The sequence below is a fragment of the Schistocerca gregaria genome, chromosome 3 (genome assembly GCF_023897955.1).
Source record: "Schistocerca gregaria isolate iqSchGreg1 chromosome 3, iqSchGreg1.2, whole genome shotgun sequence".
NCBI lineage: Eukaryota > Metazoa > Arthropoda > Insecta > Orthoptera > Acrididae > Schistocerca > Schistocerca gregaria.
This window is the reverse complement of record NC_064922.1, coordinates 316,136,145-316,163,006: the sequence shown is the minus strand read 5'-3', so window position 1 is coordinate 316,163,006 and position 26,862 is coordinate 316,136,145. Positions and strand designations below refer to the sequence as shown.

The window sequence follows — 26,862 nt, the reverse complement described above, 5'->3', positions numbered from 1 at the left end:
GTAAGTGTCCTGTCTGATCACCTACATCCATTCATATCCATTGTGCATTGCGACGGATTTGCAACACTCCACACGTCCAGAATTGCTACAGTGGCTCCAGAAACAGTCTTCTGAGCTTAAACACTTCCGCTGTCCACCAAACTCCCCAGACATGAATATTATTGAGCATATATGGGATGCCTTGCATCGGGCTGTTCAGAAGACGTCTCTGCCCCCTCGTGCACTTACGGATTTATGGCCAGCCTTGCAGGATTCATGCTGTCAGTTCCCTCCAGCACTACTTCAGACATCAGTCGAGTCCAAGCCACGTCGTGTTGCGGCACTTCTGCGTGCTCGTGAGGGCCCTACACAATATTAGGCAGGTGTACCAGTTTCTTTGGCTCTTCAGTGTAAATGAAATCTGAGTACGCAACTGGTGCGGCTTCAGTATCAATTCCCTGAAAATATTAACCTTTTATAGACAATCCTGACTTTTAACAATTTTTCACATAAAAAATTCCGAGGAATTATTTTCCAGAATACCCTCATATTCAGCGGCAAGATACAAACATGAGGCAGATCATAGCACCAAGAGGCAGGTACACATATTTTACACAAAGTTTCATAATAGTGAAAACTTCCAGCGTGTAACTTTTGTTTACTTTCTGACATAAAGCTGCAGTCACGTTAAAATCTCTGGCCACTGGGGAAACTTTATAGTCGTTGGCCTGTGCAACAAAATGTTCACCAAATACATTATTTATGATAAATAACATCGGCTATTGCAGATAATACTTGTGTAAAATTAATGGCATAGACGCAGAATCATTTAGAAAACAAAAGATGAAAAAATGTGTGGTAGTAACTAGACGGTACTTTCCTCTTAAAATTCGTGACACTATCAACTACGTTACAAATCGCTCCTAAAATGAAGCGTTTTCAATAGATCCTCAATGTTCTGGTGTTTTGAAATAGCTTGTATTCATACTTGGCTGCCCTTGCTGGCTTTTAACAGCCTTAAGCTTAACAATGTACAACTCATTACATCGTCAATATACGATAGGATATCGAATATCGTTGGCCACGTTCCTCTCCACGAGAGAAAAATCTGGCGTACCATACTCTTTATTTCACATTGCGCCATGCAGTTGAACGTGGAATTCCACGCTATGACGTCACCAGCTCCTCATCCACAAACGTCTTTTTCGTTCCGTGAGAGGGCGGATTTCCTGCGCAGCCGACGAGCCAGTCTGGGTGGTCCAGGTACAGTGTAGGCCAGGCAGCGGCACACGGGAAGGGCGGACTGCGTACATCACTGATTATGACTTAAACCGTGCTCTCACGGGACGCAAAAACGCAAGTGGACGAAGAGCTGGCGATGTTCTACAGTATCTTCCTTCGTCGTCGGCATTGTCGTTGTTACCGTGGGGCACCGTTATACCAAGAGGAAAGGCGCGTCGGTCTTAGAGCATGGGATATGATGTCCTTAAGCCATTGACAACACACAACGGTCACGGTAGCACCTGATTCCAGAATAGCTGCAGTAGTTAGGATCTACGAACTGTCCCCTCTTGACCAGGTCCCCAAAACTTAACTCGTAACGAGATCCCTTCAAAACAAATTGTCATAACGATCGTCTATAAAGGCTTCGTACAACGAGAAGAAATGTTACAGTTTATGGAATAATAACAGATACTATCAAACTGTCTTGTCTCTTCTGCTTTATTTAACATAACTTCGTGCACAGTTTCATTCGCATTCACCACTCATTCACCGAAACCCTTTGATGAACAGTTTTGGTTGCTTGACACCAACAGTCAATGATAATGATACAGCTTTTCTCCTTTTTATAAATTGAAGCCCTCTCTCCACGATATAATTAAAAAAACGCGTCCTTCGTGAGATGCGATTAGACTTATCCCGGAATTGACCGCCCTATAGGTGTACTCAATTTAATGACCACACTTCGCTATCCGCGATTTCGTGTAACTAAATGTCCATTTGTTAGTCTGATTGTACACCGTAGCTGTTTAAAACTCGCCCCTATATTTTTCACAAAGCACAATTAGCACTTCTTTACTTGTTTATTTCTAAGAGTAAACGGAAGAAAAGGGGCCGTATCATCGGCTTAGTCGATATAAAGCAAAAACCTTAATATGCCCAATTTTACCTCTTCTTATAGGATCGGCTACCTTACTCTTTAATTTACTACATATTATTTCCAATAACACTAAACAGGTATCGCCGTTATATTTTAATTGTATTCAAAAGCATGTTACTATTATTATGACCGACCAAATCGTAACAAATCGCGCGGCGTGCGTTTTTAACGATAACTTTACGCTATTCACGTTCCGTTACAGCTGTCTTGACTCGTATTGTTACAATATCACAGCGTGGAATTCCACGTTCCACTGTACATATCGGTAGGTAACGGCTATCTGTAACCGGTGTTTTCAGTGTTATAGCGTATGTGCTACGGAAGTGTACCATTTCAGTGATACGGCACAATGATGATTTATGGAAAGCGCGTGGTTTTGGGTACAATTTGGATTTTAATATCAAGTCATGACATTTGCAGAAGCTATAAACCCCCCTCCCCCCACCCACCCAAAAAAAAAGTTTGTAGATAGTCTTCCGAAGTTTATGCCATGTACGGAACACCAACATCTATGTTGAAACTGTAGTGCATTTGATAGCGCTGTGAGCTGTGTGTAGTATGGTAACAGGTTTGCGTTCACCTCGTTGCAGTTTTTTTAACCCTATAATTTCGTCAAAGATTATGGGTCTTTCTTATAAATTTAATGGAAATATTATGTCTCGGTTTATGGACTGACTCAGGTTTGTATCTTGCCAGTAAACATCTTGTTATATAATGGTGAGCAGCTTCGAATCTACGTAATGAACTACGTTGTTTCAGTGTGTTGATGGTGAATGCAACATCGAGAATGCGGATGTTTTGTATGCGCAAACCAACGTTAGATACCATACCTTAACCATATTCTATTTAAATCCGGAAATGGAATGAAAATGCAATTGAATTAACAAATAACTTCTACTAGTATGTATCCCAGGTCGTCGTACAGCATCATGTAATGTTTCACTACCAGCAATTGGCCGTTCAAGCTATCGAGGAGTCGAGAATCTTCTTCTTTCTCCACCCTCCTTCGACAATGGCTCACAGGGATAAGGCGGATGTTTAACGGGCGACTACTTTCGGAAAGAGGCTGTCTGGTTTGCGAGCCAAATAAAGCGGACAACAGCCGCTAGAGAGCGCTGAGAGCGCAAATCATGTTATCCAGGTCGTCCGTTGTCTCTGGTGGTGTCGGATGCCCCATCCGCGTACACGTCTACGTTAGCTGCCTTGTCCCTTGGTAAGACGGCTGCACCACAGTCTAACATAACAGTCGCCATATTTCGCTTCGATTTTGTTGCCTACTGCGCTAGTAGCGCGCCAAGCGACCAGTAAGCTAAGCTGTTGAGATCGGAGCGATCGTGAAAGCGAAAGCGTATAGTAGTTGTTTATTTTGGTTTGCACGGTGGCTTTTACAAATGTGAGTGTAGCGTAGCGCACTAGGTTGCAGCAACAACAAAAAGAAGAGACAATATCTATTTTTTAGGTTCCCTAAGGGCCGTGGGAGGTTTATACCATCATGTCACTAAACTGTATCGTCAGGATTAGCTTGCAAATGACATGTGTATTGATGATTAATGTTTCGTTTTTGGAGCAGAAAATGGGTAGTGAATTGCAGCCGAGAAATCTTACGAAAACAAACCCTGTTTACCTTCATAATAATGTTAAGTTTTGTCCGCTAAACGTCGAACAAAGACAGTTCATGAATGCAGACAACAATAAATTCGTGTGGAACGCAGTTAACCACACTGTCTGACATTCAAAATGAGCCAATTCAATTGACGATGGAGAGGAAACTACCACAAAGGTTCGACAATCCACCTGAAGCCGTTCAAATGGCTCTGAGCACTATGGGACTCAACTGCGGAGGTCATAAGTCCCCTAGAACTTAGAACTACTTAAACCTAACTAACCTAAGGACATCACACACATCCATGCCATGTGTACATTACAGATGGACGTGGAAGGCATACACATAAAATGAGGGATAAGTGAGAATATGTCCCGCCTTCTAAAGCAAAAGGTAGAGCATTTCTCCGATACTGAGAAACTGGTGCATATGTCATCGGTTGAAAAGTCTCTAATGGCAAATTTAACATACGGCAGCACTTCTGACAGCGTTATTGACTGTGGGGAAACGCACAGTATATTCCTCCCACTGTTTGGCAGTTTCTATATCCACTTAGAATAATATAAAGATGAAGGTGATACTTGTGTAAACAGGCGACAATTAATAAAACACAGTAGGCCTGCGGAAAGACAAATGGGGCGTCGATCCCTTTTTCATGTAGAGGTACGTGTGTGTGTTTCTTGTGTGTGAAGCTATGTGTTTATATTCCGTTGATATCAACGCGGTAAGCTGCAGTTCTACCCAACGTCACAAGTGTTTCTTCACGAATGTATTGTGCCACTCGATTCATGATATTTATCCCTATCTATGTTAGAATCATTTTTAGAAACATCTATGTCTTATGGTATTAAACAAACCGTTGGAGGCAAAGAAATAATTTAAATATTTCGTAAATCACTTAGGAAAGGGATGCAAAACAAACATTATGCTTAAGCCGTCGGCACACGGACCGTGCATCCGAACGTTGAGCGTTGAGCGTGCCGAGTTTCTGACGTCTTAACGTGGAACAGCACGTTCGGGAGTCTTTCCGAACGGGCAGGGCAATATCTGGCATGTCAGATATTCTGAGCGTGCGTCTGAGCGTTGACCAATGAGATGCACACCGCCACCTACGTCACACGCACGCCGTCTCCCTTCAGAACAGAGTTTTGAGACGCCATATTGGCATTCGTTTCAAGTCTACATGTATAAATGCCGTTTTTGAGCACCAGAAAATTGAGAATCATTGGAAAACTCGTTGTTAACTGTGTGATTCGTTCCAATAAAATAATGAGAAACATCATATTCGTGGCAAAAGAATTAATGTAACTTGCGTATTATGAGAGTAGTCTATTTGAAGTCAGCGACACACTGAAGACCCACCCAAAACGCATTGTCCTTGGTACAATATGTTGTAATTAAATTTAAATTCGTAACATATCTACGAATAAGGCTTTAAGAAAGTCTTAACAAGCTGTGATTATGTGATTAGGAAGAAGGGCTGTGGTGTTGGTTTAGCGAAAAGAGTAGTGTCTCTGTTTTCTAGGAAATTGTGTATTAGGGCGGTGGTTCGCTTATTGACACTCCCAAATTTTTTTCTTAACATTCGCGTTTTTATTAGGTTCTGGTACTTTATTATTAGTTTAATATAAGTATATACTATAACAGTTGACCTTTATATAAATAAAAGTTCACCTTTTTTTTAGGGATGACTTTGTTCGATTGGCTTAATCTATGGGACAGCTTCCGCTGCTTTTATAAAGATATTTTGCTCCTTTTTCTTTTACGCTTCGTAATTCACATGTTACAAAGATTCTGCTACTAGGCAGGAACTAGAGTTGGGCAACACGATTCTTTTTCCCGATTCGATTCCTACGATTCAATCTCACATTGCGAATCGATTCGTTCACGATTCATTCTAGTCTGCGATGGCACGATTCTTACGGAATGCAAAAAGTTCTACTTCTTACTCACAGATGGCAGGACATGTCTTAAATTGTCAATGGGGTTAGAATCGAACTGTGTCGTGATAAGATATGCCAGAAAAAGTTTATTTATGAGTAAACATGCATATGACGTTACAAGTGTGATTCTCAATTTATACGTGTAATGCCTTAATTGATGAAAGCTGACGTCGGCGCGGTGGCTGATGGTAGCGATAGGAAATGGGAAATGCCTTCACGCTCGTTCCCGTCAGCCACCGCCAAGTGTCAGCTTGGTTTTCACCATTAATATTACGGCCCAAGAACTTCGTTTGTTCGTTCCGAGCTTCCTTTTTTAACACGAATCCCCCTCTTGACTGCCATCTGGCGATCGTAATCATTCGGCACGACTCGGCATGATTCGGAAGTTGCCTTCGAAGCATAGCGAACTAAGAATCGATGAATAGTTGGAACTTGGAATCGTCACGACTCGGAAACGTGCAATCGTTCTTACCATTCTTTTGAACGACGATTCGTCCGTATCACGATTCGATACTTACGATTCCTTATTTAGAGTCGTTCAAATGAACGACTCATTCACGAATCGCCACAACTCTAGGAGGAACAGTGATCAAGTAAGACTGACCTTGGGATTTTACTAAAATGTGGGAATGATGAAATAATGTGTATCTTGTGCGGAGAAGTATTCCAAATTTGTACCGTACTGTTTGTAATGGAACTTTTATAAGTCTGTGTCCTTATTGATTGGACACGGTACTTTCCTTTTAGTGAACGATGGAGGAAATTACATTTTCATAGAGGTAATGTGGGAATTTTACGCGCGACCGTTGAGTAAATAGTGTGATTTACGAACTAGATACATCCCTCAACTGCCGCTGGAGTGCGTTGCGATCGCGTATACCATGTTGGTCTCATGTACCATACGCACAAGTCGTATCGTTACTGGGCGTGCAGCAGCACGTTGAACTTGAAGCGCTCAACGTTAACGTACGACAGCACCGTCCGTGTGCCGGCGGCTTTACGACGCATTTGAAGTTCTCCTTTCTTGCCGCTTGGAGCGCTAGTGTCTCTCGAGCTGTCAAACGGTTAACATCTTTTACAGCAGCGAGCGTCGCGAGTGTCTTGTTAGACTGTGGATGTACTGTGCAGGCTGAGAGAGGTGTTCCGCGCGTGCGCAGGTGGCGGCGGCCCGTGCAGTGTGCGGCGCTGCGAGCACGGCGCCGAGTGCGAGGAGCGGGCGGGCCGCGCCGAGTGCCGCTGCCCCAGCTGCTCCGAGGAGTGGGCGCCCGTCTGCGCCAGCGACGGCATCTCCTACGGCAACGGCTGCAAGCTGCGCGCCGAGGCGTGCCGGCGCGGACGCCGCATCGTCGCGCTCTACCAGGGGCTCTGCGGTCAGTGCCTCTCCTCTCCTCCAAACAAATAACTTTCCTGCGTCGGCTCATTTCATTTTGTGCACTACGACAATTCAGCTGTGTTACCATTCTCAAGTAACTGCATACACACCAAAAAAAAAAGAAAGAAACCATACTTAGTAGGCCTTTTCGCTGCTGTGGGCGTGCGTACAGGGTGTTTCAGAAGTGGTGGAAAGTACTGGCCAAAAATAGCTAAAAAGCTCCCACAAACACGGGTCCACAAATAAACTGTTGCCGACGTATCGAAATAATTCGACTTGGGAACCAACTGTAAACGCCCCTGGACACCGCGGTTTTTAAGTAGGTATCTCAAGGTTTGGGATCGACTATCTGTTTGTTGACGTATGCGCGTCTACTTCCCTTTCCCCCTCCGAGCACTGTGCCATACCGGCCTCACAATCAGTTATGAACGTGAAAGCGCCATGGACAGAGGTTACACCAATGAAGAGTACGCTGACATGCACTTCGTGTATGGCAAAGTGAATGGCAGTGCCCTCGATCAAACTGAAAAACCTGCAAACCTTGCCTGACTATTGCCCGCATATAATTGGCAATTTTCTCAACATTGGAAGATAATGCTTAACATCGATGGACAACGCTCCCGCGTTAGACGTTTATGGGAAGGTATCCCACAGGGCTCGGTCCTATCCCCAACTCTTTTCATCGTTTATGTTAACGACTTATCATCCTGCACCAGGTCGTCCTAGTTCAGTTTGTGGACGACACAGCCTTACTCACCAGTAGCTGGCAGATTACTGCAGCAGTCGGGAGACCGCAACGCCAGTTCACGCTGACAGAACATTGGGCATCAAATAATCACACCCGTCTCAACACTAACAAAACTAAGGCCGTACTCTTCACTTGCAAATGACCTGACCTGCGAGACAGCCTTACTCTTCATCATCAAGAACTTGCATGGATAAACCAAGTAAAATACCTAGGGTTGACCCTGGATAGCAAACTCCTTTTCAAACGTTATATCCACAACAAGAGGATTCGACTACTGTACCTCCTACACCAATTGTATCCACTGTTAAGCAGTGGCCAGATGAACGTTCCACTAAAGCTTCAGCTATATCGAGCGACAGTTTTACCTACACTTCTTTATGGCTACTCCACGTGGGGAACCACCAGCCTGTCCGGTCTTCGACAGCTACAATTCTTTCAAAACAGATGCCTCCTCTCATCTTCGAAACTCCAAGCTGGGCCCCTATTGCTGACCTTCACGATGAACTGAACATCTCACAAATCTCTGATCACATCACCTCTGCAATGCAGAAACTCCTCCACGGATCAATGAACTCAGGCCCACTACGTGACTCCTGGAATATACTGGCCGCTCTATCGCTCCACAACGGTGGCACTAAGTGCAGTTCCCTCCTGCAATCATCGAGCCCCCGACACCTCAGTCTCTGGATCCAACGAAAACCAACTGCTTTAGTGGGGCCACGGGCTGCGAGCACTCCCCCCTGTTTACGTCTGAATAAAGCTTAAATAAATACCCAGAAGCCCAGCTTAATGTCAGATAGTACTCTGGCTCACTTCACACACACACACACACACACACACACACACACAAACGGAGCTGTATTTTGTGCTCAGGTGTTTCATACGAAAAGGCTTACGACGTGACTATTGCCGCACTACATATTATGAACATGGAATGGTAGTTGAAGCTAGACGCGTGAGACATTCCATTTCGGAAATAGCTAGGGAATTCAATAGTCCCGAAACCCATAATGTCAAGAGTGTGCCGAGAATACCAAATTTCAGGCATTACCTCTCAACACGGACAACGCAATGGCCGACGGCCTTCACTTGACGAAAGAGAGTAGCAACGATAGCGTAGAATTGTCAGTGCTAACATACAACTAATACTGCTTGAAATAACGGCAGAAATCAATGTGGCGGATGTATGCGTTAGAACAGTGTGGCTTTACGCTTCTGCTCTGCACCCCGTCTTCACCCTGTTACATTTCCCGAACACAATTTATTCTTTAAAACGGCTTTACTTCACTTCCAATAAATCATTAATTTTATTACGGCAAAACACTAGTTTTAATAAACTGCAATTTTTCCATTCGCTGCAACCCAGAGAGAATTAGCCGTAGAGACAGAATGAACGGGAACGTTTTTGTAGGAAATTTAATGTAGCTTAATTATGTACTGGTAAACATTTTTGCTAGGAGCCACGATTTCCGAGTCATTCAAGAAAAACGTAACGAAGTCATCTTTAAACGCTGCCCTCCACATCCCCACACCCCACTGCTCATGATTTCTAGTTTGCTGTTTACTGCAATCCCTCCTGCCACTGAACAAAAATTTGCTACTACGCGAATTTTTCCCCTGATCCAATCCTTTTTAGTGTTCGTTGAGCCGGCAGGTGTGGCTGAGCGGTGCTAGGCGCTTTAGTCTGGAACCGCGCGACCGCTACGGTCCCAGGGGACTGATGACCTCATATGTTAAGTCCCATAGTGCTCAGAGCCACTTGAACCATTTTTTGAATCTCCGTCAAGTGAACTAATTAATGACTTGGTGGGTTAGTGTAGCTGTCATTTCGGACCTTATGCACATGTTACAGTCGTGTATAAGGGAAGTCTGTTGCTGTTTTGGTCATCACACCTAATGTTTCTTTGATCACTGAGGTGATACGATATGCGATATAAAACGCTACGCGACTCAATATAGCGCAGAAGCAATCCGCAGCGACCGAGCGCAAAGAAACGTAGTTGAAGGTTCTGAACTGGTTCACATTGTTACGGCAGCAATTATGACACTGCCGTGTATCTCTGTCGCATCGCTTAGCGCAACGTGATGTGTTGTTCGCTCCTCGCAACTTTCTTCGTACGATACACGATCAATGAAATTTCAAGTCATCCCAAAGTGCCTAAAAGAATATTTTATACAGGCGAAACAAAGATACATCTATCTTTGTACTCAGTTTCGCAGTAAAACTTTTACTTTGTGTGTAAAAAATTAAAAACCACTGTTTTGGGATACGCGCGTGTTCTCCACCACACTCACACCCCATTCGTCACGATTTTTGGTATGTTGTTCATAGCAATCCCTCCTGTCAATATACAAAAATTCGCTACTACGCGAACCTTTCCCCTACTCTAACCATTTTTAGTCTTCGTTGACTGGTCTAATTAATGACCAGGAGATTAGTATTTTCGGTTGGTACTCTATGTAGTCTTTTGACTCACTTTGCCGGCCTCTGTGACCGAGTGGTTCTAGGCGCTTCAGTCCGGAACCGCGCGACCGCTACGGGCGCAGGTTCGAATCCTGCCTCGGGCATGGATGTGTGTGCTGTCCTTAGTTAGGTTTAAGTAGTTCTAAGTTCCAGGGGACCGATGACCTCAGGTGTTAAGTCCCGTAGTGCTCAGAGCCATTTGAACCATTTCATTCACTTTTGGGGTAACTAATCGGTTAGGCTGCTTACTTCATTCGGGGGGGAGGGACCAAACAGCGAGGTCATCGGTCCCTTCAGATTATGGAAGGATGAGGAAGGAAGTCGGTCGTGTCCTTTCAAAGGAACCATCCCGACATTTGCCTGAAGCGATTCTGAGAAATCACGGAAAACCTTAAGCAACGTGGCTGGACGTTTGAACCGTCATCCTCCCGAGTGCGACTCCAGTGTGCTAACCACTGCTCCATCTCGCTCGGTGTTCGGTAAAAAAAAAAATAATAAAAAATAAATAAAAAGACTGATTTTTCCGTATCTTGTAGTCTAACTTGACAACTGGATAATAACGCACTGGACATATTTTGAAAAGATTGGATACAAGAATGTAGTCACTGGCCATTCACGCTAATGCCGTGTGGCTGGTTCCTGCAGTTCTGTCTACTTATGAATGGAGAATATTGTCAAATCCTCTACATTTGACATCACACATGAAGTATGTATTGATAGTACAGAGAATCCAGTATGAAATTTTCACTTAGATACGTAGAGCAATTGCCTGCGAAAGGCAAAGGTCCCTATTTCGAGTCTCGGACCGGCATACAGTTTCATTCTGCCAGGAAGTTTCAACACCGAGAATACTTTGAGGTCCATCAATACTGCTCATCAATATTTCTAGCATTGACAATGAGTCAATATGAGCCCTCAGACTGTCAGTATATTGAAAGTTTGACAATATTATTGAACGTTTGGGGTTCCCTTAACAGTACGTACAGTAATACTTCGCGCCTAGGGACAACTTAAATTGGCGACTCTCGGAGACGAGCATCTTTCAACTAGTGCCGATTTTCTCCGCTTCTGCCAGCACCAGTAAAATTTTCAAGTTAATTTGCTACTCGCAAATTATTAATAGTGAATTACCAATCAGAAATAAAAGTAAAGGACTAGAAGTAAGATTTCAGAAATAATACCAGGAAAGGTTTATTTATTACAATTTTACGTTGAATTTTCTTGCTTTGGATGAAGCAAACACATGGAGTACGTCGTTAAAGTAGGCCTAACGTTTAGAAGCCATATCTTATTATATCAACAAGATAGCTAATTTTGACAGTCTGCTTTCAACCATATTCGACGTTAGGTAATTTTTTATCATCTTTAGTTTGGCTCAACTTCGTTCAGTAGTTTTTTTCAACAAGCACATCGTAACGCATACTCTGGAATACCTTCGATGCTTTAACGTGTGTCAGGGATTATTCGCGCTGGAATAAATTAGTGTCTTACGACACCAGACGTTTGAACACTGCAACCGTTGGCCAATGGTACAAGATAATAATACGCTTCATTACGCTAGGGTCCAGCTTAGGCGAAGCTCTTTTTTCTTTTACCGGTAACGTTGTTGTTGTTCACAAGCACTAAGACTATTTATAAATTAAGGGTACCAACCGAAAGTCAGCAGTAGTCGATGCCCTGGCTGTGAAAAGTAAATTATCCTCTCCATCGCTTTTTCATGCTTTTCTCATAGGCTCGTCGCTCTCTTATCTTCAATCGGCAGAAATCAGAAGACCTCTGTCAAACAGCATTTTTTATTCGGCACCCACTCGCCGGCTCTTGAAACCCCACAACAACTTTGCGTCAGCAAAGTAGCAGCAAGAACTTCAATGTTGAACTTGAGCGAGCTGTGTAGACGGTAGCTGTATGAACCAACCACATTGTTGCCACATAAAGTCATGTTCAATGATAAACGTCTGTTCGGGAGAAGTCGTTTTTTATAATGCTCTTAAACATCAAAAACAATTTCGATATGTTGCTATTTTTGCAATCCATTATGTAAACACCCATCAAATGTTTAACAGGCCAGCAACCACATACTTTGATGCAAACTTTTCAAAATCTGCCCGGTGGGTCATCATCCAGCTGTGAAGTCAGATTTTAAGATACGGAAAAATCAATTTTTTAACCGAATAGTTTCTCCAAATTGAATCAGAAAGATTGCATAGGGTACGAACCGAAACTTAGCAGTAGTCAAAGTGCTGGCTGGAGGTTTAAGCAAATTACGTATCCCCTCCACCATGAACTAAAACGGTGGCAGTACTGCAGGAAGCAACAAGCTAAGGAGGTTAGACTATCTAACCTGCAATCTATTAACTGCCCTTGAGTAGTCGTAATTTGTAGTCAATTTGCAGTTCACCCATTTTAATTCGCAGAATTAAAGAGTATTATTCTATTAAAACTGCTTAACAACCATAATATATGCGCAAGCTGCATAGTTAAAAGCGAAGAGTGTGGGTCCACAACTTTGGCAGCAAACCTCGGCATGGCTTTGCGTATTAGTGTTCCTATATTTGGTAATAAATCAAAATCTCTAATTCTTTACCACTGATACAACTTTTTAATACTGGAAGGCCTACAGGTACTGCTGTTCAGGTGACGCATTTTTTACCACACCGTGTTATTTAAATACGAATGTAAACTTATTTATATATGCATTCTAAGGGAACTTTTAGTTACGAACATACAATTGTATTCTTTTTATGTTGCTTCCCATAAATCTCATCATGAAGATGAACTTCAGAGAGGTGGAATAAATGGATGTCTAATCATGATTCAACGTACCGGTACTTAGTTTCCATTATTTGTGTCTAAATAAATGTCAAACACATTTTATTATAAGGCATCTGCTTTCACAGGGACAGCTGCTCTTCCAGGTGTACTATTCAGTCTGTTTGAGTACTACATTTGCTTACCATTTGCCTGAGCTCACTAATTATTGTCCAGGAGAAATAGTTATATTTGGTACATACTGTAATAATGGAAACCTGTTTACAGAAAAGCATAATTTCTCAGTATGGGGTGACATATTCTAAACGAAAGAACAAAAAAGAGAATACTAGCATTATTTACGAGATAAAAAAATAATACACAGAATATTTGTGACAGTGGTACATCAGCCCCTTTCAGCCACCAGAATGGGAACAATGGAGGAAAGTTAGTAGGCTCAAAAATTTAAAATTATTTCAATCTCCAGGTTTTGGTAAGGGTCCATTGTTATTGCCTCATTATTTCCTGCACTTTATACCTCTCCAAATTCAATATTTGGAACAATTTTTATTTTTATTCAGCAACTTTTTAAAATTTTTTTTGTTACAACTGTTCATGTACTTCTACCCTTTCCCATGTTGCCCTTCTCTGATCACATCTCTTATTAACTCTTACTGACTACCCCTTATGTCTTTAGAGATCATCCCCCAACCCAACATCACGTAAATAATATTTTTAGTTCAGGAGGTTGGTGTAAGAAACCATTAACTCTCAGTTTGATAAGGATTACGCTGATCATTTTATTCATTGTGTTTTAGAATGCACCATGTGCTGCTAAGTAGTAGTTCCCTACAACTTGCTAAAAAGTGCTATCTACTATATATATTTTTGTGTCTTAATCGTATATATTTTCGTGCTTTGAATTTAACCAAACATATAACATGCAATATCTCAGTATACATTCTTCTAGATTAGCACTTTCTTTTGCCTGTCTCCTCAGTTGGAGTGTATTGTGGCTTTTTATGTAAAGTGATCAGTACACTGATAAGCCAAATCATTATGACCACTGCCCACCGCAACACTGGATGCCGCCTGGTCGCATTGCAGGCACATGATGCAGTATTCAAAGTATGTAAACGAAGCAGAAATGGACAGGGATCACCTAGTGAAGACATGGCCTGCAAATGGGGAAATCCGTGAGTCTCACAAAGAGCAGATTATTACTATGCAGAGTCTATGAACAGATATCTCAAAAATGGTGAAGTTGGTCAAATGTTCACATGCTACTGTCATGAGCATCTATGGAAATAGGTAGAAGGGCAGTGAACTACCACTAGTTGCTAGAAGGTTGAACGTGACATCCACGACTCTTCACAGAGTGTGGGGTTCAGAGGCTTGTCTGCTCTGTAAAATAGCATAAATGATGATTTGTGGCATCTCTGCCCAAAGAACACAATGTTGGTGCATGCACAAGTGTTTTGGAGCACAATCCATCCATTGTACGTTGTTAACATGAAGCTCTGCAGCAGACCAACTCTACATGTTCACATGTTGACCCAACAACATCATCAATTACAATTGCAGGGTCATGAGACCATTGGGATTTGACCATCGATCTATGAAAACATGTTGGCTCTTTGGATGAATAACATTTTTGCTACACTACGTCAATGATCGTCTCCAAAAATGCCCCCATTGAGCTAATTGGCAGCTCAAAACGTGTAGTGAGCCATGGACACTGGTTAGTGGAAACAGTACTGTGATATGGGAGACATTCTCCTGTGCTCACGTGGGACCTGTGGTAGTAATAAAAGACACCACCTGCATCCCTTTATGTTTGATGCCTTCCCCAACAGCGATGTCATCTTTCAGCAATAGAAATGTCCATGTCTCAGAGCCAGAACAGTGCTTCAGTGGTTTGAGGAGCATTATAGTGAAATTGTGGTGTTGTTTTGGTGATCAAATCTGCCTGATGTAAATCCTATGGAACCCATCTGGGTCGCTATCTGTAACCATACCTCCACAAGCCCATCAACAAACTGTCAGAACCCTGATTGCAGAACAGTGGTGTATTTCACTCCAAGGATGGACAAACAAGCTATTAAACAGGTGGTCATAATCTGGCTCATCAGTGTATGTGGTTACCCTGGTAAACAATGCAACTTCGACAGCTGAAACATAATGCAAATTTATGTGCCTATGCACTATTACTATTACTAACTCAACATCATTCCGTGGCCATGAGCAGACAGATTGCATCACATGTTAGTGATTATATATTAAACACACTGCTAAAACTAAGATGACAGACAATAAGCATTACACAATGCTGATGTTATAAACAGTGATTATAAACTACACTTTACATGTCCTTAATGTTTCGAGTTTGTGGCTTCACATGTGATGGTACCATGTTAACCAGTCTACAATTCCACTTGTAGAGAAAAATTCATTTACAGGATATAGTTCTGTTGTTTGACCAGATGTGTCAGTCTAGTTCTGAATATCCTCAGTGGCAATGTTGAAATATTCAGTGGTAGGTGGTTGAACATCTTCAGGGCTGCTGTGAGAAAACTGTCCAGTGCTTTACTTCTGCTTGAAATATCAGTGTGGCCTTATTTTGCATGTGATAGTTATCCAAATGCTTGTTCAGTATATTTATTAGAAAATTTATGTATGGATCAATTTAAGCTGTATTTGATGTTTCCTCATTCTGATTTCATTCCTGTTGCTGTTGAGCAGTATTCTAATACAACCTCCACTTCTCATCAGTAGTTAACTAATACTTCGGAAAGGGTGGGGTGGGGAATGTAGACACTATAATACTATCTATACAAAATGAATTTTCACTTTGCAGCAGAGCATGTGCTGGTTTCAAACTACCTGCAGACTAAAACTGTGAGCCATACCAGGACCCAAACTAGGGTCCTTTGGCTATTGTGGGCAACTACTTTTCCAACTGAGCTATTCAGACATGATGCAGTACCCACCCTCACAGCTTTAATTCTGCCTTTACCTCATATCCTAACTTCCAGAGTTCACAGAAATTCTCCCTTTGTACTTTGCAGAACTAGCATTCATAGAAGAAAGGGTATTGCAGAGACATGGCTTAACTGCAACCTGGATGATTGTGTTCATAATGAATTTTCACTGTGCAGCAGAGTGCGCACTGATTTGAAACTTCCTGACAGATTAAAACTGTGTGCCACAAGGTATGCAGGAGAACTCCAGTGATGTCTGTAAGGTAGGAGATGTCTTATTGGTGGAAGTAAAGCTATAAGGGTGTACTGTGCTTAGGCAGCTCAATCAGTAGAGCAATTGCCCATGTAAGGCATAGGTCCCAGTTTTGAGTTCCTGTCAACCACACAGTTTTAAACTGCCAGTAAGTTCAACTGTATATGCAGTTAAATCCCTTAGCAGTTTTGTTAAAAATCACGTTGATATAATTTACACCTATATGTCCAGTAGCATATACAAAAATGTAACTGAAATCCCATTAACAAGGTCTTGTGTGTAACATGGGGTATGTACTCTACTGTGTTACCATGTCAAAAATGTTCAGATATTGAAAGAAGTGAAACAAGTCTACTACTGTATTAGCAAATCTATTTTTGTTCACACTTTTATAAATAACTATTTCTGCTGCATGTTTCAGACTTTCAGGTAATACACTATTTACAGAGTTAGTTTAGGGACGTTTCTGAAAAATCAGTGAACTGTTTCAAAAAGCCACTTGGTACTCCGTTGTACCCAGAATAGTTCCAACATTTCAACAGTAAGATGATTAAATATCACTAATGGGACCAAAACTAGCTACAAATACCTAAAAAAGATTTTGTTTAGTTGTCATAACAGATGCTGGGCAGTTTCAGATGGTTACATTTACATTTCTTAACATAGTGAAAGTTTTCATTGTAAAATTACTTCACCAGATGATCTTACTACTGTTTAACAATCATAATTTACCTCCAGTGCTGGTTAATGGCAGGAGCATATATCCATGGCAACCTTAACACTGCATAGTCTGCAAAACACAATTGCCACAACCTTTTTAATTTACTGTGTTTCTGTGTGAGATAGTTGCACAGTCCATATTTATTGTATTTTTTAATTACATAGTTTCATACATTCATAATAAACGGGATTGTAAATTTATGATGACAGAATTACAGAACAGAGTTTATAGGTACCACGATAATACACTGTAGTTGTATTTTAAGAATAATGTGAGCTCTTATCACAAGAAAGCTGTCATTATGTAATGTATGTGATAGAACTGCTGATCGGTACATACCTAATTAGGAGGTGAAGCATCAGTACTGTCATAGGCACATATAAAAATACACTATCCTCCATGTATTGTACAATCATAGAACATTTTATGAGCTCAAATGTAATGAGGTATCTCAAACAGAATGACCTCTTCAATGCCAATCACCTTGCATTTAAAAAACACAACTCAACACTTTTTCACATGGCGTTCTGTAGGTCAGGAAACAAGGCAATCAGGGAAGTCCAGTATTTCTCACTTTTGGAATTTGACTCAATATCACATCTATGCTTGTTATGAAAAACATGATCATATGGGCTATCATGTTAAATTTGTGACTGGATTCAGAACATCTTGGTTGACACAGTATGTTATTTCTGATGGAGAGTCTTTGACAGATGTTGAAGAAACTTCAGGTGTGTTTCAGGTAAGTGTGTTGGGACTCTTCCTATTGATGCTGTATATTAATGATCTTGCAGACAGTGTTAATAGCCATCTCTATGTCTAGGCAATGCCTATGTAAGACAATAAGTGTCTGGTGCAGTTGTTGATCGGTTACTGTTGCTACAATGGCGGGTTATCAAGATTTAAGTGAGTCTGAACGTGATGCTAGTCGGTGCACGAGCGATGGGACACAGCATCTCCAAGGTAGTAATTTTCCCCTACGACCATTTCAGGAATGTTCCATGAATATAATATCAGGAATCTGGTAAAACATCAAATCTCTGACATTGCTGTGGCTGGAAAAAGATCCTACAAGAATGGCACCAGTGACAACTGAAGAGAATTGTTCAATGTGACAGAAGCACAATCCTGCAAACTGTTGCAGATTTCAAAGCTGGGCCATCAACAAAAGTGAGTGTGCAAACCATTTTGTGACACATCATCAATATGGGCTTTTGGAGCTGAAGGACCGCTTGAGTACCCTTGATCACAGCACAACACAAAGCCTTATGCCTCTCCTGGACCTGTCAATGCCAACAATGGACTATTGATGACTGGAAACATGTTACCAGGTTGGACGATTCTCTTTTCAAATTGTATGGGTATGGAGACAACCTCATGAATCGATGGACCCTGCATGTCAGCAGGGGACCGTTCAAGCTGGTGGAGGCTCTGTAACAGTGTGGGGCGTGTGCAGTTGGAGTGATATGGGACCCCTTATATGTCTAGATATGACTCTGACAGGTGAAACAAATGTAAGCATCCTGTCTGATCACCTGCATCCATTCATGTCAGTTGTGTATTCCAACGGACTTGGGCAATTCCAGCAGGATGATGCAAAATCCCACAAGTCCAGAGTTGCTACAAAGCAGCTCCAGAAACACTCTTCTGGATTTATACTCTTGAGCTGGCCATCGCACTCCCGAACATTACTGAGCATATCTGGGAGGCCTTGCAACGTGCTCTTCAGAAGAAATCACCACCATCTCATACTCTTAATGATTTATGCACAGCCCTGCAGGATTCAGTGTCAATTCCCTCCAGCACTACTACTTCAGACATTAGTCGAGTCTATGCTATTTCGTGTTGTGGCAATTCTGCATGCCCGTAGGGCCCCTTCACAATATTAGGTAGGTGTACCACTTTCTTTTGCACTTCAGTGTATAATGAAGTACTGTCTGAAAGAAGCTGCATCAATATTCAGTCATATATTATCCAAGAATTGGCATCTCATATCCAATTTTTTTTTTAAATGTAAAATTGTGCTCTTTACAGAATGAAAAAGATATAGTATCCCATGGTTACAATATCAGTGAGTCTGTTTGAATCAGTCAGCTCATATAAATACCTGGGTGCAACAATTTTTAGGGTTGTAAAACAGAGTGACCACATAGATTCAGTTGTAGGTAAAGTGGGCAGCAGACACTGGTTTGCTAATAGAATACCAGGAAAATGCAGTTAATCTATAAAGGAGATTGCTTACAAAATACTTGTACAGCCCATTCTAGAGCAGTGTTGAAGTGTATAGAGCAGAGGAAAGAGGAGTAGGTGGGGAAGATTGAAAAGAGAAGGAAGGCCCCAGGATGAGAGAGACCCAAGTGTTAGGAGGACAAGAGGAGAAAAGATCTGAACTCTGAATTTTATTTTGGTTTATTATGACATAGTGAAACACAATTCACTTAATTTTTTGATTTTATAAACTACTTGTTTTCTATGAAATTTTAGGCAGCAGCAATATATGTAATTTTCTTCTTGCAGATGGCTGTGAGAACCATAAGTGCAGTCACTATGGCATATGTGAGAGCGATGGTGCTGGAACAGTAAGGTGCATATGTCCAGAGGCCTGTGATGATGTAAGTTATGTGCATTATGTACATTACTTTTTACAAACATTGAAAATAAAAAATAAATACATATGCATAATAATATTCATCACTGTATCACTAACAGAAATTCACAGGAAAAATAAGCAAGTTAACCTATTGTGTACCCTCATCAGTGAAACCTGAATATGACACCACTGATTTCATTGCATTGATGACAATTGACTCTAGAGATTCCTAGTGTTGCTCACAACTTTATGTACATGTTTCTCAGATGAGCAGTTTTTCCTTGTTAATGATGCTATGATACTCAGGAAATTAACTTCGTCTGCAGCATAAGACACAATTTCGTCTGTAGAAGTACATTTATCAGTATTTTCTTCCAGGAAAACAACTTCCTTTTATTGTTCATGGTGTACTGGCAATTGTAGAACTTCATGGAAATATACTTAGTTGTCTCTAGTATGCACGATGTGGTTGTCACGGGTATCACATTTTCCTTCTCAAAGCATCTATGCATAAAGCATCTTCTGTCATAGGCATAATCTCTTGCTAATTAGCACCAAGTAAGGTGGTTTAGGCATTAATACACTGGACTTACATGTGGGAGGAGTGTGATCACATTCCATTTAGCCGTCTTGATTGAGGTTTCCCGTAGTTTTCCTAAATCACTGCATGAGCATGCTGGAATGGTTCATTTCAATAGATCATAGTTGATGTACTTTCCCACCATATCCAGTGTAGCTAGTGTTCCACTTCTAATGACCTCATAGTTCGTAAGTGCCGTATTTCTTGTGCAACTTTTTTTTTAATAGTTGGAAGGAGCCAACTTATGATGTCAGTGTAGAGTCACTCATTTATTTGTCTCCAAATCAGTGTTTTCTATTACTCATTGTAGACTGTTCCATGATGTTTCCATTAAGGAGATGTGTGTGTAAGTTCACCAAAAATTTAAGCAAGCTATCTGTTACTGATCAATTTTGAGAGACAAAGTTCTTACAATAGTTAAATCGTTCAACCCTCCCCCCCCCCCCCCCCCCCTCTTTATCTCCTTCTCCCTCCTCTCCCCCTCCTGTGGCCTGCCCCTCTCTCTCTCTTTCTCTCTCTCCCTCCCCCTCCCACCTTCCCTCCCTCCCTCCTTCCCTCCCTCCCCCCCTCCCCCCCCTCTCTCTCTCTCCCTCTCCCCCCCCTTTGTCTCTCCCCTCTCTATGTGCCTACATACAAGATCAAAAACGGTCTTTAATACTTTAGTTATCCCTCAAAGTAATGTAATACTATCATTATTCATCTAATGCAGAGACATTTTTGTATGACTTTTTCAAACTAAGTTTATTTTTACCATTGCTTTTGGTATTAAACTGTCACCTGATCCATTACAATGACTATGTGTTCTAGGTCATATACAGAGTGTTTACAAAAATTCTTCAGTGAGTTTGTGTTAGGAATATGTCCTACATTTAATGAACAATTGCAACAAACCTATAATCTACTATCACCATATACTACAATATTTTTTAACTTTTATTCAATTTAGCAGTGTCTAGTTGTAAAAGTAAACATTTTTGGCAGTATAATTCATCAACTAATTGATCCCTTTACATTTAAATCTATATCTACCTACATACTCTGCAACCCACTGTGAACTGCAAGGTAGAGAGTGCTTCTCATTTTACAACATACAAATGGACCATGAGCTAATACCAGATTGAATCACCATAAATGTACACTTTGGTGACCTGATAATAATTTCTAAGCCACTGCCATTCAGGCATCCTGCAAAATCCCTGTCATAAATACGGCTCTTCTCATTAGTAGGGTGTAGATTTTGGACATGGAGTGTGACCCTAGGTAAATGAAAGACACTCTGAAAACACTTTGCTTTATTTAGAAGTCTAATAGCTATTACCTTGACTAACATATCACAGAATGCTACTGTCACAAAAAAAAAGAAAGAAACCATTATCACAATTTTTAAATTCGATTTCTCTGTCACTGCAATTTCATTGACTTATATTTAACATATGCTTGTACAGAATCTCATAGATTCCAGTACTTTACAAGGACAGTTGCCTCACTGTCCTATTGTTGCTTTTTAATATGTGTGCCATTGCACTCTGTGTGACAACACTGACTTCTAGTGGCTTCAATCAATATCGTAACCTCACAACTCCTAAACAAACAAACACAATTTATGTATTTAACAGAAAGGTACTGTGCACATTTTACCGCACAGTGTTGGCTGTAGTAATATGCTGGCATTTGGAATCATTCCTTTAATTCAAAAATGGCAGAAGTCTCATCAACTGCTTCTTAACATTAATAAGAGGAATAGGAGAATTACTTTTATGTATTTGTTTTATTGTTATCTGACTTAAGTTTTTCTCTTCCAGTTGGAAGCTCCTGTTTGTGGCACTGACAGCATCACATACAGAAATGAGTGTGAGCTGAGGAGAAGTTCCTGTCAGCTTCAGAAGGCTCTTGCTGTGGCTTATAGAGGAGCTTGTGGTAATAATATATGAAAGATCCTGTACACTCTGAAGTAGAAGCAATTCCACATTAGTTACTAGATCACTTTTGTAACAACAGAATTTAATGAATTATATTTTCCACGTGTGTAGTTTTTTCTTAAAAAATTTAAGATCTTCAACCATGTAAAATCTTTTGCTTGGACTTATGTCCTGTCTTTGCTGACTTTAAACTTAGTTTTGTGAACATAAATTGGTGCACTGGTTTGTACATGTACCCAATACAGAGTCCTCAAAATAATTTTTGTTTATATCTGATTAATAAATTTGCTTTTCTTTTACCAGATCTGTGTGAAGGCATAAAATGTGAACTTGGTACCCACTGTGAATCAGGAAAATGCACTTGTGTTAGCAACTGCACCAACAGTAGCTTGTCACCTCTCCAGCGATCAGAACCAATCTGTGCTTCAAATGGGCAGACATATGCTAATGAGTGTGAAATGAGACATGCCTCCTGTTCTCAGCCTGTTGGCTCATCACCACTTAGGGTTGTTTTCTTTGGAGAATGTAGAGAACGAGCTGGTTACACAGCAGCAGCAATCCTAAGTGAGTGTAAAAATGTTCTAAAAGTATTATGAGTAATAATGCTGGGTACAGTGTGTATATCATAATAGAACAAAATCAAGATCTAGCCTCATTGGTACGGCAGGCATGTTAATCCTATGTATTCATTGGAAACCTATCCTTTGACTTATTAGTAAGTATGTGGATCCAGAAATATATGAGCCTTGAAAACCTGAGAAGTTAAGTAACAGAAGGAGCTGTCACTTACCCAATGTTAATGACATTCTGGTCAGGCACTGTGCCACAGTACCTTGTGACCACATGGTTTTCCTTGGTTCTTGTCTTTCTCTGATGTAGGAGTTTTCTTCTTCCTCTTCTCTTTCTTTAAAAGAAAGTCAAATCTTGGGATTCAACCATGTTTCTAACTTTATGATGTCCATGTTTTAGCTACTGAATATTAATGCTGTTTGAGACAGAAGTGAGAATCATGTTGAATTTCCAGCTTTTGTAAATTTGAATTCTCAAGTCCTAGAAGAGAAAAATTATATATAAGACAGAAAAAAGATTATAACTAAATGAGAGGACTAAAAATAAAATAATCTTCTTCCTACTTTACAGATTGACTGTCTCTCTCTCGCTTCTGCCAGACCATCTGTCATTGTGTGTATATGTTGTTGTTGGATGAACATAGATGAAATCTTTGATCTCACAAAATTCAGTCACACATATTTACCTTTATACCTGGAAGCCAAAAACCAGTTAGTTAAATAGATGCAGACTATGCATAGCAAGAAATTTGTTTATGTCAAACATAAATTTAAGTTTTAGGAATTATTTTCTGAAAGTATTTGTGTGGGGTGTAGCCACCATGGATGATAAATGGTCCAGACAAGAAGATAATAGAAGCTTTTGAAATATGATGCTACATGAGAAAGCTGAAGATTACATAGGTGGATTGGGTAACTGATGAGGAATTACGGAATCAAACTGGGGTGAAAAACTGTGGTACAACTTGAGTATTAGGAAGTATCAGTTGATAGGACACATTCTGAGGTATCGAGGTATCATCAGTTTGGTAATGGAGAAAAGTGGGGGAGAGGGGGCAGGGGGATTTGTAGTGGGAGATGAAGGCTTGACTATAGCAAGCAGATTTTCTCAGGATAGACTAGCATAGAGAGCTGCATTAAACATCTCTTCAGAATGCAAGACTATAACAACAAAAAACTACAGTAGTAGTAGTAGTAGTAGTAGTAGTAGTAGCTGGACTCCTGTCTATATATCATCTACATGTAACATATAGTACCATAAAAATTATGTACAGTATTTTATAAACAGCAGAATTGCATAAGCTAAAAAGAGAGAAATTTTTGGTTTGCATGGAGGGTTAAGGTTCTTTCAAACAAATGTACTTACAAAGACCATGATTAAAAGAAAGAAAGAGGCATTTTTTTTTGTTTGCGTGGAAGATTGTGTTTCATTTATACATCTATATCTATACTCTGCAAACCACCTTGAGGTGCATGGCAGAGGGTATATCCCATTGTGCCAATTATTAGGGTCTCTTCCTATTCCATTCATGTATGGCGTGCGGGAAGAGTGATTGTTTGAATGCCTCTGTGCATGCACTAATTTTTCTAATCTTATCCTCATGATCCCTATAGGAGCGATATGTAGGGGGTTGTAGTATAATGCTACAGTAATCATTTAAAGCCAGTTGTGAAACTTTGTTAATAGACTTTCTTGGGATAGTTTATGTCGGTCTTCAAGAGTCTGCCAGTTAAGTTCCTTCTCTGTGACAATCTCCCACAGATCAAACAAATCTGTGACCATTCATGCTGTCCTTCTCTGTATATGTTAAATATCCCCTGCTAGTCCTATCTGGTAAGGGTCCCACACACTTGAGCAGGATTCTAGAACCAGTCACATGAGTGATTTGTAAGCAATCTCCTTTGTAGACTGATTACACTTTCCCAGTATTCTACCAATAAACCAAAGCCTACCACCTGCCTTACCCACAACTGAACGTATGTGATCATTCCATTTCATATCCCTACAAAGTTTTACACTCAGGTATTTGTATGAGTTGGTCAATTTCGACACTGAATCATTGATATTATAGTCAAAGGATATTACATTTTTTCGTTTTGTGATGTGCAAAATTTTACATTTATGAACATTTAGAGCAAGTTTCCAATATCTGCACCACGTTGAACTCTTATCAGTATTCAACTGTATATTTATGCTGCTTCTTTCAGATAGTACTTCATTATAGATAACTGCATCATCTCCAAAGACCCTGATTTTACTGTTAATATTGTCTGAAAGGTCATTAATATACAACATGAACAGCAAGGGTCCCAACACACTTGCTCGGGGCACACCAAAGTTACTTCTACATCTGATAATGACTCTCCATGTAAGATAACATGCTGTGTCCTTCCTACCAAACAGTCCTGTGCTTTTTTCCATGAACTGGGCACGTCCTTTTGAAGGGCTCTACAGTAGATTATAGTTATAAGAGGGGCTAACTCAGCTGCAAATTCAGTGTAGAATCTGACAGGGATTTCATCAGGGCCTGGAGATTTGTTCAGTTTCAACTATTTCAGCTGTTTTTCAACACCACTGACTCTAGTTCAAAGAGCATTCAAAAAGTTTTTTTTAATTTTTTGCAGGAGGAGAATGAAAATTTTTGTGAACATACTTGGAACATTTAGCTATACATTGAGCCTACTCAGTGTAGCCTCCATCAGTTGTGACACGTCTGGCCCAACGTTCCTTCCATGATGAAAATGCACTTTGGTAAAATTCTGGGGATTGACTTTTACACCATCTCTTGACACAGGAAATAAGGTCTTTCTCACTATCAAATGCTGTACCATGCAGGTGGGCTTTTAGATGACCAAAGAGGTAAAAATCAGACAGAGCTCAGAGTGTAGGGAGGATGAGGAACAACCCATGATTTTCTCCTGCGTCATAAGGACTGTATGGGGTTTGGCATTGTTTGGGGTGTAGTCTGATGAAATGATCCTGAAACTGTGGTCTGTGCATCTTGATGGCACATCACAGCTTGTCCAATAACAAATAGTAATGGTCCCAGTTGATTGTAAAGCCAGGTTCCAAAAAGTAAATGAAAATGACACCACACTGATCCCAGAAAAAGGAGTCCGTCACATTTTGGCCTGCTGTTCGTAAAAGTCTTGGTTTCTTCTTCCGGGGAAACCCAGATGACGCCACTCCATGGATTGGGTTTTGCTCTCAGTTTCATACCAAAACAACCATGTTTCGTCCTGGGTAATGATGCCATCAAAACACTGTTTCCACTCTTCAGTAAAGGTCTTCATGAGACCCTCGCACAAATGTCCAGTAGAGAGAAATCACCTTCTTTAAACCTCTGCAACCACCACTGGATTCTGCTGGAATCTACTGTGTCCTCCCATAAACAGGGAGCAACTTCCTGTGAATCAGTGTGGCAGAGTCATCACTGGTCTTGAAGAGGAACTCCGTCACCGACCGTTGCCGCAAGCCGTTGCCATTATGGCTCACATGTAGATAAAGGAAAATACTTTTATATACCAATGTATAGCTAAATGTTCCAAGTATCTTCACCAAAAAAATTCATTCTCCTCCTGCAAAAAATAATAAAATTAGGAACAACTGTGCAAAACATTTTGAACGCCATTTTTACTTATTTCATTCAAATTTTCAGTGGGACAAGGATTAAATTGTGGCAATTCTCCTGGATTTTCCTTTGTAAAGGAACATTTGGCTTTTGCTTTGCATTCTCAGTTTCAGTTTCTGTCTCATTCACTATGTACTGGACACTAACTTTGGTGGCACTAACAGCATTTACATGTAACCAGAATTTCTTTGGATTTTGTGAAATGTCATTTGACAATATTCTGCTATTGCAGATGTTGAAGGCATCACACGTAGCTCTCTTGTCAGCCATACATACTCCATTCAGCATATCTCTATCTGTAACTCTATGCTATGTTTTACACCCGTTATGGAGCAATCTGTTTCTTGATAAGTTTCTTTGCAGTTACTGTGTACCATGGAGGTTACCTCCCATTATGAACTGTTCTACTAGGTACATATCTGTCCAGTGAATGGTCAATATTCTTTTAAATATGAGCCAGAGTTCCTCTAAATGCTCCTGACATGTGCTGAAACTTTCAACTTGCTAATTGAGGAATGATACTACTGATTTTTTTAACTAGTTTACTGAACATATATATCTTTCTACTTGTTTTAGTTATCCTTTGTACTTTGGTAATC

The 26,862-nt window shown here is 40.6% G+C and overlaps 1 protein-coding gene across 1 annotated transcript in view; it reads left to right on the top strand.

Moving 5' to 3' along the window:
- Window positions 1-26,862, top strand: part of LOC126353876 (agrin-like) — a 342,153-nt gene that overhangs the window by 120,513 nt on the left and 194,778 nt on the right. Inside the window, exons 5-8 of the mRNA XM_050003066.1 lie at window positions 6,844-7,056; window positions 19,491-19,585; window positions 21,946-22,060; window positions 22,366-22,626. Coding sequence (XP_049859023.1) covers window positions 6,844-7,056; window positions 19,491-19,585; window positions 21,946-22,060; window positions 22,366-22,626 — 684 coding nt within the window. The remainder of the gene's footprint in view (window positions 1-6,843; window positions 7,057-19,490; window positions 19,586-21,945; window positions 22,061-22,365; window positions 22,627-26,862) is intronic.